The following is a 15,647-nucleotide window of genomic DNA, read 5'->3' as shown; positions in this document are numbered from 1 at the left end:
TTTCAAACTTATTTATGATTTCTCCATATGTTATGATCTTGAAATAGAATCAAATGCCTGCATACCACAAAGGAATATAATGATATGAATGATCATAATATATATCACAGAGATATATGTTTTCAAGATTGTTGCCATAACAATAACAATAATAAATACCTTTCCTTTCTATAGTGCTTTAGTTTGCAGGATACTTCACAGATATTCTCATTTCATCCTTAAAATAACATTAGGAGAGAGGTGCTTTTATTTTTCTCATTTCATAAAAGAAGGAAATGATTTAAAAAATGGTTAAATAACTTGTCCAATCATACATTCAGTATCTAAGGCAGGATTTGAACTGAGTTCTTCCTAACTCTAGGTCCATGCTCTATTTTAAAATGACAAATAGACATATTTCTATATGCTTTGTAAAATAGCTAGGTATTTCTTTCAAAGAAGAAAACAAGAGAAACTTGAATTTGTTATATGCCCCTTGGTAGATATTTCTTTTGTACTTTGATGCCCAAGCTTAACCTATTTCTTTAAAAAGTCATTTAGAAATGTTTAGTGAAAAGCACAATGAGCTACAAGTAAGAACACAAATATTCAGGTCTCAACATTGTCACTATATTAATCTTAAAGTCATTATCTTAATTGATCCTCACAATAAATTTTACACATAAAGAAACAGAGGACCAGGAAAATTGTTAAATATCAATGGTCAAATAAATAAGTGCCAGAGGTGGGATTTGAAATTAGATCATGATAAATTCTAAATTAATTTTATGAACTTAGTTTTCTCTATGACTCATCTTTTTTAGCTATAAAATTAGAGGATTAGTCTAGATTCAAGGTTCCTCCCAGTTATAACATTCTGAGATTTAGGTATAGATAAAAATGAATTATTGAGAAGAATCCTATAGAGATCCACTTCTTTCAAAAATACTAAGTCTTTGCTAAACACATGGATATTTTATATGTCTTAAAAATCATTTAGTCCATTTCTTTAATTGTTATATACATTGGTTAAGGTTAAACCTCCAAATGTTGAAGACCAACAAGTACTAAGAAAACTAAATTTTAAAAAAGTATAGTGCAGTACCAGTTGTTCTATTTTCCTTAATTGTCATGTATCTTGCCATGTCCTTTATCTGCATAGTGAATTTACAATGAACACAGCAGGTTGTGAATTTTTAATAGGCCCTCTTCAAGGAAAGAAAAGGTCAGCATTAACATAAAATTCTTCTTAAAGATTTGTGGCACAAATGTTTCACAGCAGAGAACAGGTGTTGCTGAAAAACTAAAACCTGCCACTACCATGATAGTGTAGCAAAAATTATCTGCATTAAATAAAATTAGCACTTTCATGCAACAGAATATCAATATCAATTCAAATCATTGTAAATCAAAAATGACTGTTTATCAATGTGAAGCTTGCTTGGCATACGATATGTACTGGAACTTCTCACAATTAAAAAGGGAGAGGGAGCAAAACAGTGAAAAAGAATATGTGTTAAGAAAGTATTTCCAAACTTTGAAAAATGAAATAACAATTCAGCATCTGCAACTAAAAAAAAAAAAAGTTTTCACTTTTTTCACCACAATTTCCTGAATTTTAGGGGGATAGAAAGGAAAAGGAGGCAAAATTAAGAAGTCCAAAATGGAATTAAAAATAACTATAGAATTAAGGAAAGAAAGAGGTGGAGGGAAGGCAAAATATAGTATAAAGAGCAAAAAGGAAAGAAGTCAAATGGAAAGTGAAAAAAAAGATGAAGAAAAACAATTGGGTAAAGCTTGAGGAGAACTTCAAAATCATGGTTTCCAACAAGGTAGAATAAAGGTATGACTTTTTACAAAGGTTATTATTTCCTTTCTTAGCTATCTTCTGTAACTGCTTAGAAATCAGTACCAATATTCTTGCATTGCAGTTTCTCCATTTCAAGTAATATTAAGTCCCCTTTATCTCTTATCAGTTTCAACCAAGATAAGGAGCTTCTGGGGCTTAATTGGGATAGTCATGCACCTCCAGAAATTTCTTTTTCCCCTCAGGGTCAACTCATTATAGCAGTTGCAGGCTCAAGATTGGCCCAGACACTGGCTTAATTTGAGAAGGATGTTCCTTCATTTGATACCATCCCATCTCAGCTGATGAAAACTGCTTCATTCAGATAATGCAGGGATTTCTAATATAGTCTACTAAAATTCAAAGTAGCATAGTTACTCCTCTCTAGACACTCCTTTGTGGTTTTTCTCCCATTGTTGGAAAAAAGCATAAACAGGCTATTACTTTGTCATAGTAGGAGAAAATACCATATTTTATTTTCTTCAAAGTATTAGTAATGCAAACTGACAAAGGCTCAGCTAGGATAAATCTAATTCCTTCTCTGGAAGACTTTTGCATTCTTTGGTTTTGTTTTTTGTAATTATGTGTCAGAAACTTTTACTTGCTATATGGAGACTATACCAATGCAAATGAAATGATACTTTTCTAGTAAAGATTCAAATCATACAAAATTAATATGTATATGCATATAATACAAAATAGAATATAACACATGCATTAGAAAAGTACAAAATGTCATAAGTACTTACTTTCTGCAAGAATTTCTTTACAGATTTTTGTTCTTTAGAATACTAATGGAATAAGACCATTGCAATCATGTACTTTGTACTATTATCAGATCATGCAATATGCATTATGAAATTCAATGATTTCAGTGAAAAAATGGGAAAAGAATAGGTCAGTAAAATTATATACATATGTACACATAATATATGTATGTATATAATGAAAATGGGAATTATAAAAAGGAAACGATAGAGCCAAAAAAACATAGAAGTACCTGCAAAAAAACATGTATACATATTCCTCATGAATGCTTTCAAAAGAAAACACCAAATAAATAAAAGAACAAAAATACAAAAATACAATTTATCTTATTTTAATAGACAGGAGCTCAATTAGATCAAATACAAAAAGAGGAACATCATTATAGGGGTGACACAATTTTGAGGACATTGAGAGAACAATTCCAAAATATCTAAAAAGGAAAAAACAAGATGATTAAATCTGATGTTAGTATCAACACATCAACCTCAAACAACAACAACTAAGAGAACATAAATATTGATAAGTGTGACAACTTTCTTCTGAGTGTATCAATTATGTAAGAATACTGCAACAAGGAAATACTTTCTAAAAGTAAGAGCAATACTCTTTCTTTATAACATTGTACATTGCATTACATCTTGATGGTCATATTCTAGTGTGTACAAGATCATGCTGTGTGTTATTTCTTGTTGTTTAAAAAAAATATTTGTTGAAAAAAATTAACTTACTATTTAAAACTTATATATTTGATGAGGTTTAGGTTTTGGAGTTCCGGGAACCAACTATGATGAGGTCTAGAGTTAAGGTTGTCAGGGAACCAAATGATGAGATTAGATTCAGGGAAACAAAATGAGATTAGAATTCCTGGTGGTCATCGAGTTAAATTGATGAGGTCTAGTGGCAGGTTCGGGATTCAGGGAACCAAATGGAGAGGTTTGGCTCCCCTACATCCCCTTGGGATTTGGTGCAAGGGTAGGGAGTTTTGGGAACCTCCCCTTATGGCAGCACAGAAATTCTCTGTAAAGGAATTTATGAACCCAAAAAAGCTAGACTGGTAAGAAGAAGTTTATTATAGACATTGGGAAGTAAAGTTTAAGAAATCTCGACAGACAGGCATAAAGTCTCATTAGGGAAATAGGTGAGGGAGATAAAGAGAGGGTAGCATGGGAAGAGAATATTCCAGCAGGCAGAGGTTTCCTTGGCATAGCATGGCATAGCATAGTATGGCATGTTATGGCATGTTAGGACCTCTGCAAAGAAATGGGTTTAAAATTGCCATTTTTATAAGAAAGTCTTTGGCTATAAGCCAAAGCCTGCTCCCCCTCTTGATGAGGCTGGTGGGTGGAGTTGGAATTGAATAGAAAATCTTCAATTGAATAGAGTGTTTCTCCAATTCTATGGGATTGGTATCTCCAACTCAGAACTCAGCTAGCCCCATCTAAATTACAGAATGAAGCTGCTTGTCCTCAGCTGAGGTCCCCACAGTGGCAGAATTCAAGGAGAATTTGTCCTTCAAGGAGTTGTAGAGTTTCAGGGTTCCTTCATATTCTCCATAGAAAGTAAGAAGCAGAGAGTCTTAAAAAAAAAAAAAAAGGAAATATAGAATAGAAGGAAAGCGACATGACAATGTAGTAGTATCAGCTGTGTCAGATTACAAATGAGGAATCAAGGAATTGGAGAGAAGTAGTATAAAAGATGATATCAAAAATAATAAAGAACAAATGTAAAAACCTCTGCAAAACCTGGACAGGTTTTATATATATATATATATATATATATATAAAATTCTCCCAACACTGCTTCATAAATAAATACAAATGTAAAAAAAAAAAATTAGTCTGTTTCCACTTTTTATGTAGAAAAGTAAAAAAATGATAAAAAGGAAAATGGAATCATTGCAATCATATTCTATATTCTATAGTCATATCATGCAATATATATTGTGGAACTCAGTGGAATTCTGTAACTGTGAAACCATGGAACTATGGTAGAACTGTGGACACTGAAAAAACACATACCATTGATGGAACTTCAAATGAGTCTAATCATTCTGGAAAAAAAAAATAAAACCAACATGAAAAATTCTTATATATAAATGAAAATATTTATCCTTAATTTATGGTAGCAAAAACAGCTAAAAATGGAAACAAAAATCAATACCCAACAATTAACTTTTATTTTAAAATATAACATCTATATTATGAAATAAATTATCTTGAGAATTTTTATAAATTAATGAAAAATGAAATGAATAGAAGTAGGAAAACAGCTTACAAAATAACAACAATGTAAAAAACCTAAATCTTTGACAGTTGTAAGAATTATTGTCAATAAAATGTTCATTCATAATCCTGAGGAGCCAATGACAAAACATGCTGTCCTAGACCAAGATGATAGGTTTTTGGTGTAGAATGAGACATAAATATTTTTTGTATACAGTCATTGAGGGAATGTGTTTTGCTTAACAATGCATTTTTCTTTCAAGGAATGTATTTTTTTCCTCCAGATGGGAGGGAAATAGTGTTTTGTTTTGTTTTGGCTTGGGTTTTTATGGTTATTGTTTTTAAATAGAGAGCTATGTAGGGGTGTTACTTTAAATGTGGAATGTTGAATATACTTTCAGGTTAGGTCACTATTTTTTTTTCTGCTTGATTTTTTTGCAAGAGATCTCTTGATGAAATAGAGATAATTTGTTAATATTTGTAATTTAAAAACAAAACATTGATAACTTAAAAAAAGATTTCATTTGGTATATTGTCATAATGGGAAATTCCAATTTTTTTTTTTAATATCTGTAAGAAAAAGGTGAGAAAGATCATCTTTATTTAATGAGACCCTGTATGCTGAAATTATGAGAGTAGATTAAGGAATACCTCAGACTGGGTAAGCACAATTTAAGATCTCTATTATTGGAGAAGAGTACCTACTATTAATTAAATCAAAGATCCCTTTCATAGAGCAGCTGTTTTGCTTTTCTCTTTCATTCTCTTGGATAATATCAAGACCTAGTTCTTTCTTATAAAACATACTATTTACTTTTCTTTTTTTTATAGCCTTCCAAGTACAATGTTTATATTAAAAATGAAATAATCTGGCTTCTTTTGGTAATGACAATATAAATGACAAGATTAATGATGATGATGATGATGATATTATATTCATGTTAGTATTTAGCCAGGCATACTGTGAAGAATAATTTTTTTTTTCCATTTGTAAAGTTTCTTTAACATTTTATTCTTATTTAATATGTATTACAGAAAACTTTTCTGAGATTTTTATTTATATTATCTTATTAACAGCATTAATCTTACTCTTACCAACCTACTATCTGCATAAAAGAGAAATACTATTTTTGAGAACTGTAATTTATTTTTTTTTAATTTTTTATTTAATAATTACATTATATTGACACTCATTTCTGTTCCGATTTTTTTTTTCCCCTCCCTCCCTCCACCCCCTCCCCTAGATGGCAAGCAATCCTTTATATATTGGATATGTTGCAGTATATCCTAGATACAATATATGTTTGCAGAACCGAACAGTTCTCTTGTTGCACAGGGAGAATTGGATTCAGAAGGTATAAATAATCCGGGAAGAAAAACAAAAATGCAGATAGTTCACATTCGTTTCCCAGTGTTCTTTCTTTGGGTGTAGCTGCTTTTGTCCGTCATTTATCAATTGAAACTCAGGTCTCTTTGTCAAAGAAATCCACTTCCATCAAAATATGTCCTCATACAATATCGTTGTCGAAGTGTATAATGATCTCCTGGTTCTGCTCATTTCACTTAGCATCAGTTCATGTAGGTCTCTCCAAGCCTCTCTGTATTCATCCTGCTGGTCATTTCTTACAGAACAATAATATTCCATAACATTCATATACCACAATTTACCCAGCCATTCTCCAATTGATGGGCATCCATTCATTTTCCAGTTTCTAGCCACTACAAACAGGGCTGCTACAAACATTTTGGCACATACAGGTCCCTTTCCCTTCTTTAGTATTTCTTTGGGATATAAGCCCAATAGAAACACTGCTGGATCAAAGGATATGCACATTTTGATAATTTTTTGGGCATAATTCCAGATTGCTCTCCAGAATGGTTGGATTCGTTCACAACTCCACCAACAATGCATTAGTGTCCCAGTTTTCCCGCATCCCCTCCAACATTCATCATTATTTTTTCCTGTCATCTTAGCCAATCTGACAGGTGTGTAGTGGTATCTCAGAGTTGTCTTAATTTGCATTTCTCTGATCAATAATGATTTGGAACACTCTTTCATATGAGTGGTAATAGTTTCAATCTCATCCTCTGAAAATTGTCTGTTCATATCCTTTGACCATTTATCAATTGGAGAATGGCTTGATTTCTTATAAATTTGAGTCAGTTCTCTATATATTTTGGAAATGAGGCCTTTATCAGAACCTTTAACTGTGAAAATGTTTTCCCAGTTTGTTGCTTCCCTTCTAATTTTGTTTGCATTAGTTTTATTTGTACAAAGGCTTTTTAATTTGATGTAATCGAAATTTTCTATTCTGTGATCAGTAATGGTCTCTAGTTCATCTTTGGTCACAAATTTCTTTCTCCTCCACAAGTCTGAGAGATAAACTATTCTATGTTCCTCTAATTTATTTATAATCTCGTTCTTTATGCCTAGGTCATAGACCCATTTTGATCTTATCTTGGTATATGGTGTTAATTGTGGGTCCATGCCTAATTTCTGCCATACTAATTTCCAATTATCCCAGCAGTTTTTATCAAATAATGAATTCTTTTCCCAGAAGTTAGGGGCTTTGGGTTTGTCAAACACTAGATTGCTATAATTGACTATTCTATCTTGTGAGCCTAGCCTTTTCCACTGATCCACTAATCTATTTCTTAGCCAATACCAAATGGTTTTGGTGACTGCTGCTTTATAATATAATTTTAGATCAGGTACAGCTAGGCCACCTTCATTTGATTTTTTTTTCATTAATTCCCTTGAGATTCTCGACTTTTTATTGTTCCATATGAATTTTGTTGTTATATTTTCTAGATCAATAAAATATTTTCTTGGAAGTCTGATTGGTATAGCACTAAATAAATAGATTAGTTTAGGGAGTATTGTCATCTTTATTATGTTCGCTCGGCCGATCCAAGAGCACTTAATATTTTTCCAATTATTTAAGTCTGACTTTATTTGTGTGGAGACTTTTTTATAATTTTGCTCATATAATTCCTGACTTTCCTTTGGTAGATAGATTCCCAAATATTTTATGGTATCAACAGTTATTCTGAATGGAATTTCTCTTTGTATCTCTTGCTGTTGGGTTTTGTTGGTGATGTATAACAATGCTGAGGATTTATGGGGATTTATTTTGTAGCCAGCTACTTTGCTAAAATTATGAATTATTTCCAATAGCTTTTTGGTAGAATCTCTGGGGTTCTCTAGGTATACCATCATATCATCTGCAAAGAGTGATAGTTTGGTTTCCTCATTGCCTACTCTAATTCCTTTTATATCTTTCTCGACTCTTATTGCCGAGGCTAGTGTTTCTAATACGATATTAAATAATAATGGTGATAGTGGGCAACCTTGCTTCACTCCAGATCTTACTGGGAAAGGTTCCCGTTTTTCCCCATTGCATATGATGCTTACTGATGGTTTTAAATATATGCTCCTGACTATTTTAAGGAAAAGTCCATTTATTCCTATGCTCTCAAGTGTTTTTATTAGGAATGGATGTTGGATTTTATCAAATGCTTTTTCTGCATCTATTGAGATGATCATGTGGTTTTTGTTTGTTTGGTTATTGATATAGTCAATTATGCTAATAGTTTTCCTAATATTGAACCAGCCCTGCATTCCTGGTATAAATCCTACTTGGTCATAGTGTATTATCCTGGTGACAATTTTCTGTAATCTTTTTGCTAATATTTTATTTAAGATTTTAGCATCAATATTCATTAGGGAGATTGGTCTATAATTTTCTTTCTCTGTTTTCAGCCTACCTGGTTTAGGTATCAGTACCATATCTGTGTCATAAAAGGAGTTTGGTAGGACTCCTTCAATCCCTATTTTTTCAAATAGTTTATATAACATTGGAGTTAATTGTTCTTTAAATGTTTGGTAGAATTCACATGTAAATCCATCTGGTCCTGGGGATTTTTTCTTAGGGAGTTGATTGATAGTTTGTTCTATTTCTTTTTCTGAGATGGGACTGTTTAGGATATTTACTTCTTCCTCTGTTAGTTTGGGCAAGCTGTATTTTTGGAGGTATTTTTCTATTTCATTTAAGTTGTCGAATTTATTGGCATAAAGTTGGGCAAAGTAACTCCTAATTATTGCTCTAATTTCCTCTTCGTTAGTGGTGAGTTCTCCCTTTTCATTTTTAAGACTAACAATTTGATTTTCCTCTTTCCTTTTTTTAATCAGATTTACTAAGGGTTTGTCTATTTTGTTGGTTTTTTCATAGAACCAACTCTTAGTTTTATTAATCAATTCAATAGTTTTTTTACTTTCAATTTTATTGATCTCACCTTTTACTTTTAGAATTTCAAGTTTAGTGTTTGACTGGGGGTTTTTAATTTGTTCCTTTTCTAGCATTTTTAATTGCAAACCCAATTCATTGACCTTCTCTTTCTCTATTTTATACAAATAGGCCTCTAGAGATATGAAATTTCCCCTTATTACCGCTTTGGCTGCATCCCATACATTTTGGTATGATGTCTCATTATTATCGTTTTCTTGGGTGAAGTTATTAATTATGTCTATGATTTGCTGTTTCACCCAATCATTCTTTAGTATGAGATTATTTAGTTTCCAATTATTTTTTGGTCTACTTCCCCCTGCTTTTTTGTTGAATGTAATTTTCATTGCATCGTGGTCTGAAAAGGATGCATTTACTATTTCTGCCTTACTACATTTGAGTTTGAGGTTTTTATGTCCTAATATATGGTCAATTTTTGTATAGGTTCCATGAACTGCTGAAAAGAAAGTGTATTCCTTTCTGTCTCCATTACATTTTCTCCAGAGATCTATCATATCTAGCTTTTCTAGTATTCTGTTTACCTCTTTGACTTCTTTCTTATTTATTTTCTGGTTTGATTTATCTAATTCTGAGAGTGCAAGGTTAAGATCTCCCACTATTATAGTTTTACTGTCTATTTCTTCTTGCAGCTCTCTTAGTTTCTCTTTTAAGAATTTAGATGCTACCCCACTTGGTGCATATATGTTTAATATAGATAGTGCTTCATTATCCATGCTACCCTTTAGCAAGATATAGTGTCCTTCCTTATCTCTTTTAATTAGGTCAATTTTTGCTTTAGCTTGATCTGAGATCAGGATGGCTACCCCTGCTTTTTTGACTTCACCTGAAGCATAGTAGATTTTGCTCCAACCTTTTACCTTTAACCTGCATGTATCTCCCCGCTTCAGGTGTGTTTCCTGTAAACAACATATTGTAGGATTCTGGCTTTTAATCCATTCTGCTAACCGCTTCCTCTTTATGGGGGAGTTTACCCCGTTCACGTTTATGGTTAAAATGACCAATTCTGTATTACTTGCCATCTTGTTAACCCCGGTTTATGCTTTCCTCCCTTCTTTCCCCTTTCCCCCCCTTCCAGGTATTAAGCTTGTGAGCACCCCTTGCTTCTCACAGCCCTCCCTTTTTAGTGTCCCTCCCCCCGCCTTAGAGTTCCTCCCCCTATCTTACCCCTTTCCCTCCCAGTTCCCGTATTCCCTTCCATTTAGCTTATTCCTTCCCTTTCCACTTTTCCCTTCTCACTTTTCAATGAGATGGGAGAAGTTTCACCATAGATTGAATATGTCTTAAGATTTTTCACTTAAAGCCAATTCTGAAGGCAGTAAGATACCCACTATATTCATCCCCCTCCATTCTTTCTCTCAGATATAATAGGTTTCCTATGCCTCTTCATGAGATGTACTACCCCCACTTTACCCTTTTTCTGGTACAGTGTCCTTTCCACATCAATTTCTAGAACAAGGTATACATGTATTCTTTATACATCTATATAGTCAAAATATAGTTCCCAAGATTAATCTTTACCTTTTTAGATTTCTCTTGAGTTCTATATTTGTAGATCAAACTTTTTGTTAAGTTCTGGCTTTTTCATCAGAAATAGATGAAATTCGCTTACTTCGTTGAATGTCCATCTTCTTCCCTGGAAAAAGATGCTCATTCTCGCTGGGTAAGTTATTTTTGGTTGCATACCAAGTTCCTTAGCCTTTCGGAATATCATATTCCAGGCCCTTCGATCTTTTAATGTGGATGCTGCCAGATCCTGGGTGATCCTTATTGTGGCTCCTTGATACTTGAATTGGGTTTTTCTAGCCGCTTGCAATATTTTTTCTTTCATCTGAGGGTTCTGGCATTTGGCCACTATATTCCTTGGTGTTTTGATTTTAGGATCCCTTTCAGTGGGTGATCGATGAATCCTTTCAATGTTTATTTTTTCCTCTGTTCCTATGACTTCTGGGCAGTTCTCTTTGATAATTTCCTGGAAGACAGTGTCCAGGCTCTTTTTTTCATCATGTTTTTCTGGGAGTCCAATGATTCTCAGATTGTCTCTCCTGGATCTGTTTTCCAGGTCTGTTGTCTTCCCCAGAAGGTATTTCACATTTTTCTCCATTGTTTGATTTTTTTGGATTTGCTTGACTGATTCTTCTTGTCTCCTCGAGTCATTCAATTCCACTTGTTCAATTCTGATTTTCAGTGAAGTATTCTCTTCACTCACTTTTTTAAGATCTTTCTCTAATTGTCCAATTGAGTTCTTTTGTTCTGTGGAATTTTTTTCCATTTCGCCAATTTTGTTTTTTAGAGAGCTGTTTTCTGTTTCCAGTTCACTAATCCTATTTTTCAAGGATTTTACTTCTTTATCCACTCTCTCTTTAACTGACTTCTCCAGGCTCTTTTCCCATTTTTCTTCTAGCTCCCTTGTGAGAGCCTTTTTAATCACTTCTATGAGGTTCATCTGTGCTGAGGAACAGACGATCTCTTCCTTTGGGGAATCACCTGGGGACTGCCTGTTTTTAGTCTCCTCCGGATTTAGAGTCTGCTCTCTATCTGTGTAGAAGCTGTCAAGGGTTAAAGTCCTCTTCAGCTTCTTGCTCATTCTGTCTATTAATCAGAGACAAACTACCAAAGAAAAACAGAAAAAACTGGAGTCTTTCTTTGGGGGGGGGGCTGGGTGTGTTATTGAGCTTCCTCTACAGACTGCAGGGGGCAGCAGTGAGGCACTAGCAGGACTGTGCTGCGCCTGCGCTCTGAGATCCCAAAGCGTGCTGAGTCACTGAGGGGGAGGAAGGGGGGGGCGGCCAGGTCCTGAGAGACTCCAGCTGTTTGGGGTTGTATTCTTCAGCCCCGGTGTTTTTAGCTTCTCTGCTGGGCTGTTGATTTGCTGCAGGTTCCAAACCTGTAGCGAAGCTCTCCCTGCAGAGACGGCTACGATCACTCCCCACTCCCTCTCAGCTCTGCTCCCGTGCTCTCACTGCCGCTGCCCTCAGCCTGCGCCCGATCTAAAACCGCCCCAGCCCTCCAGTAAAGACAGACCTTTCTTGGCGGATCTCAAGGATGGCTTCTCTTGGTAACTATTTGTGGGTTTTTTTCAGTCAAGCATTGATTCAGAGGCTTGTAATGAAGTGGATAGTGAGAGAAAGCGCGGAGCTTATGCAACTGTGAGCCTCCTCTCCGCCATCTTAACCGGAAGTCCAGAACTGTAATTTAAAACAGATATTTCTTGATCTCTTCTACAATTCATTTATTCATTTATCTACAATACAGCTGAATGAAACATAACCCTATTTTGTTGCAAAAAAAGATTTCTCATTTCTTCAAATCACACATACATATATACAACCTGATTTTTTTTATTCATTTATCCAACATGTATGATGCTTAAATTCTTTGTGGAAATAGGCCTAATCATGCCAAATTCCTACTAAAAAACTCCAGGGGCTGTTCTAAAATCCTCAAAGATCAAATATAATATTCTCTATCTGACATTTAACATCTTTCATTACTTCCATTCTCTCTACCATTCCAATATTCTTAAACCTTTTCTCTTATCTCGATATGTACTCTATTATTCCAGTGACACTAGCCTTCTTGTTATTCTATAAACAAACTCCCCATTTCCACACTCTTGGCATTTTCAATGACTATATTTTTTCCTCGTTTTTGCCTCCTGACATTCCCTGAGCTCAAGGTTCAGCTAAAATCATACCTTCTAGAGTAAGCTTTTCCCAAATTGTAATTTCAGTGGCTTCTATTTCTTTATTATTTCCGGTTCATCTTGCATATAGATTATCTTGCACATAGCTAGTTTATACATAATAGTTTGCTTGTTATTCACTAGATTAGATGGTGATCTCCTTAAAAATAGGGACTAGTTTTATTTTAAATGTTTGCATTTCCATGCATAGGTACTTTAAGATGTGTATTGTCTATCTTTGGGAGCAGAATAAATTAATCCTTAATTCACTTAGGATGACTTTCCTGAAATGTTTGAAATCTATGAAATATTTGAAGACTTTCTACCTAAAGCTTCTCTTCTCCCTTTTAAACATGCCATTTCCTTCATGCAATGTCTTATGGGTTTTTTTCCCATGGTTCCTGATAGTTTTCATTCCTCTGTTGATATTTTATAGCTGGTTAATGTCTTTTGAAGAATGTGAAGTCCCAAGTTGCACACAGTACTCCATAAGAAGTAAGGAAGAATGGTACAGATGAATAATTAATGAAGCATAAGATCTCAGTAGTTATTGTTTTGAGTGTAGGGTAGGGGTAGAGGTGGTTTCCGGGCCATTCTGCTTGAGGTAGTATGATGCAATGAGCAAAGCACTGGTTGCTTTCATCTAAAAAAACTTGCATGTGAGTGTTATATCTCATGCTTAGTAGTGGCATGACAGTTTGGAAATGATTTTACTTCCCTGTGCTTTGACAAGCATTTTAGGGACACAGAAATAATATTTTTTCAGATCACTTTTATACTATTTATCACCTACATAACAGGGATTTAGAATGCCTTCATTGTTTCCATTGAGTAGAATGTTATATTGACTTAGGTGCATAATAATTTTTGAAATATTTATTTATCTGAATTCCACTAATTTTTCCATTATTTCTTTAGCTATCCATCTTATTCTTTTATGATGTTCCCTTGGAAGCTATACCTTTACTACATAAGTCCATTCTTTTCTTTTAAAATAACAAACTTCAAGAAGAACACAACTTATACTTCTTCACTTTAATTTTTTTTTTAATTCTGTATCAATTGAGCAGACATGTCTATGAAATTAAGTAGCTTTTATTTAAAATGCAAGAGATGTAAAGAGGATCACCTAATAAAATCTACAGCCAGAATTTTGCCTCCAAACTAATTTTCTTTCTTGAAAGTTCATGCCTATTAATCTTTAGGAATTAATAGAAAATGTCTTATTTTTATGTCTCTTATTGTTTTGGGGAATTTTTTATTCCTTGCTTATTTCAATACAGATAAACCTGAAAATATCTCTATAAAAATACCCACATAATAATATTCAGTTCCCACTTTCCAGCTAACTATAACCAAATACAAATTATACTACCCAATTTATAACTGTTTTTAAAGCCTGCAGTTTTTTCTCTTGTCTGTTTAATATCCCATGGTATTCTTGAAATCAATTTTACAAAATTGATGATCAGTTCTTAAACTTTCCATTAAAAGATGCTACCACAACTATTGAATCCTTTTTACCATCTAAACATTTTTCTAAATAATCTGACAATTCTGAGAATCAATAATTTTTGAGGTGAATTGGCTAAGTTAATATTATTTTTTGTCCTCCACAGGGTCTAGCACAGTATTCAACATTCTGTAGATTGTTAATACTAACTGGTAAATAGATAAAAGAAGGAATCTTTATAGAATTTTATAATAGTCTGCCTATTTTGTATGTTTATTAATAGAAAATGAGGGAAGGGGAAGGAATAAAATTATTTCTAGTTTAATCTTCTTATTTCAAGTGCCAGGAAGATAGTTTTTCTGGAAGTTATTGGCTCAGTTACCAGTTCCTAAGAAAGTTAAATCAATATAAAAGCCCCTATTTTTATTTTTTTCCAGGAAATTATGCACCAATCATATGTTTCTTTGTATTAGCAGTTTTGTTTGTTTTTTGGTTGTCTGTACGTATATCTTTTGATTAAATTGTAAGCTTCTTAAAGATAAAAACTGGTATTTTATGCTTCCTTTGAAGCATAATAACACATGTATTTGAATGGATGATTTTTCTGTCAGATTGTCTAGGAACGATTGTGACGTTGAAGCAACATATGGCATATGTGCTAAAATAATATTTTATTTTTCTTTTTTTGCCCTAGAAGTTTAGTTTTTCTTGCTTCGGTTCCATGAAATGATAAATCTGGATCCTCCTATTCTCACATATATGAAGTGCTATATAATTAAATAATTGTTTCTTGGAATTTCAGAAAACAACAAAAGCAACTTAATGGTGAACTTTTTTTTATTTTCTTTTTAAAATTTATTTCTTCTAGCTTCACTCAGATCAAGATAAGGGAGATGGATCACTGAAATATATTTTATCTGGAGATGGAGCAGGAACTCTTTTTATTATTGATGAGAAAACAGGTGACATTCATGCCACTAGGAGAATTGATAGGGAAGAAAAGGCCTTTTATACCCTTCGTGCTCAGGCTATTAACAGAAGAACTTTGAGACCAGTGGAACCTGAGTCTGAGTTTGTCATCAAAATACATGATATCAATGACAACGAACCAACGTTTCCAGAGGAAATCTATACTGCCAGTGTTCCTGAAATGTCTGTTGTAGGTAAGTGTGTTTTTGGTGTTTTTAAAGCATTTATGTAAAACAATATTGCTTTAAAAAAAAGTTATTGAATAAAATATGATGTTAAAATAATTAGTCATCATTCTAAGACAAATATTTCATTTTTTCTTATTGAAGAATGAGAAAATGATCAAAACTATTTATTATTTGAAAATGAAATACATTTATGAAAGTTTTTTTTTCTTTGCTTGATTTGAAGACAAACAAAT

The 15,647-nt window shown here is 33.3% G+C and overlaps 1 protein-coding gene across 1 annotated transcript in view; it reads left to right on the top strand.

Moving 5' to 3' along the window:
• Positions 1 to 15,647, top strand: part of CDH10 (cadherin 10) — a 286,197-nt gene that overhangs the window by 194,984 nt on the left and 75,566 nt on the right. Inside the window, exon 3 of the mRNA XM_051969880.1 lies at positions 15,126 to 15,420. Within this exon, the coding sequence (XP_051825840.1) occupies positions 15,126 to 15,420 (295 nt within the window). The remainder of the gene's footprint in view (positions 1 to 15,125; positions 15,421 to 15,647) is intronic.

Source organism: Antechinus flavipes, chromosome 1 (genome assembly GCF_016432865.1).
Source record: "Antechinus flavipes isolate AdamAnt ecotype Samford, QLD, Australia chromosome 1, AdamAnt_v2, whole genome shotgun sequence".
NCBI classification, from domain to species: domain Eukaryota; kingdom Metazoa; phylum Chordata; class Mammalia; order Dasyuromorphia; family Dasyuridae; genus Antechinus; species Antechinus flavipes.
This window is presented reverse-complemented; position numbering and strand designations above follow the sequence as displayed.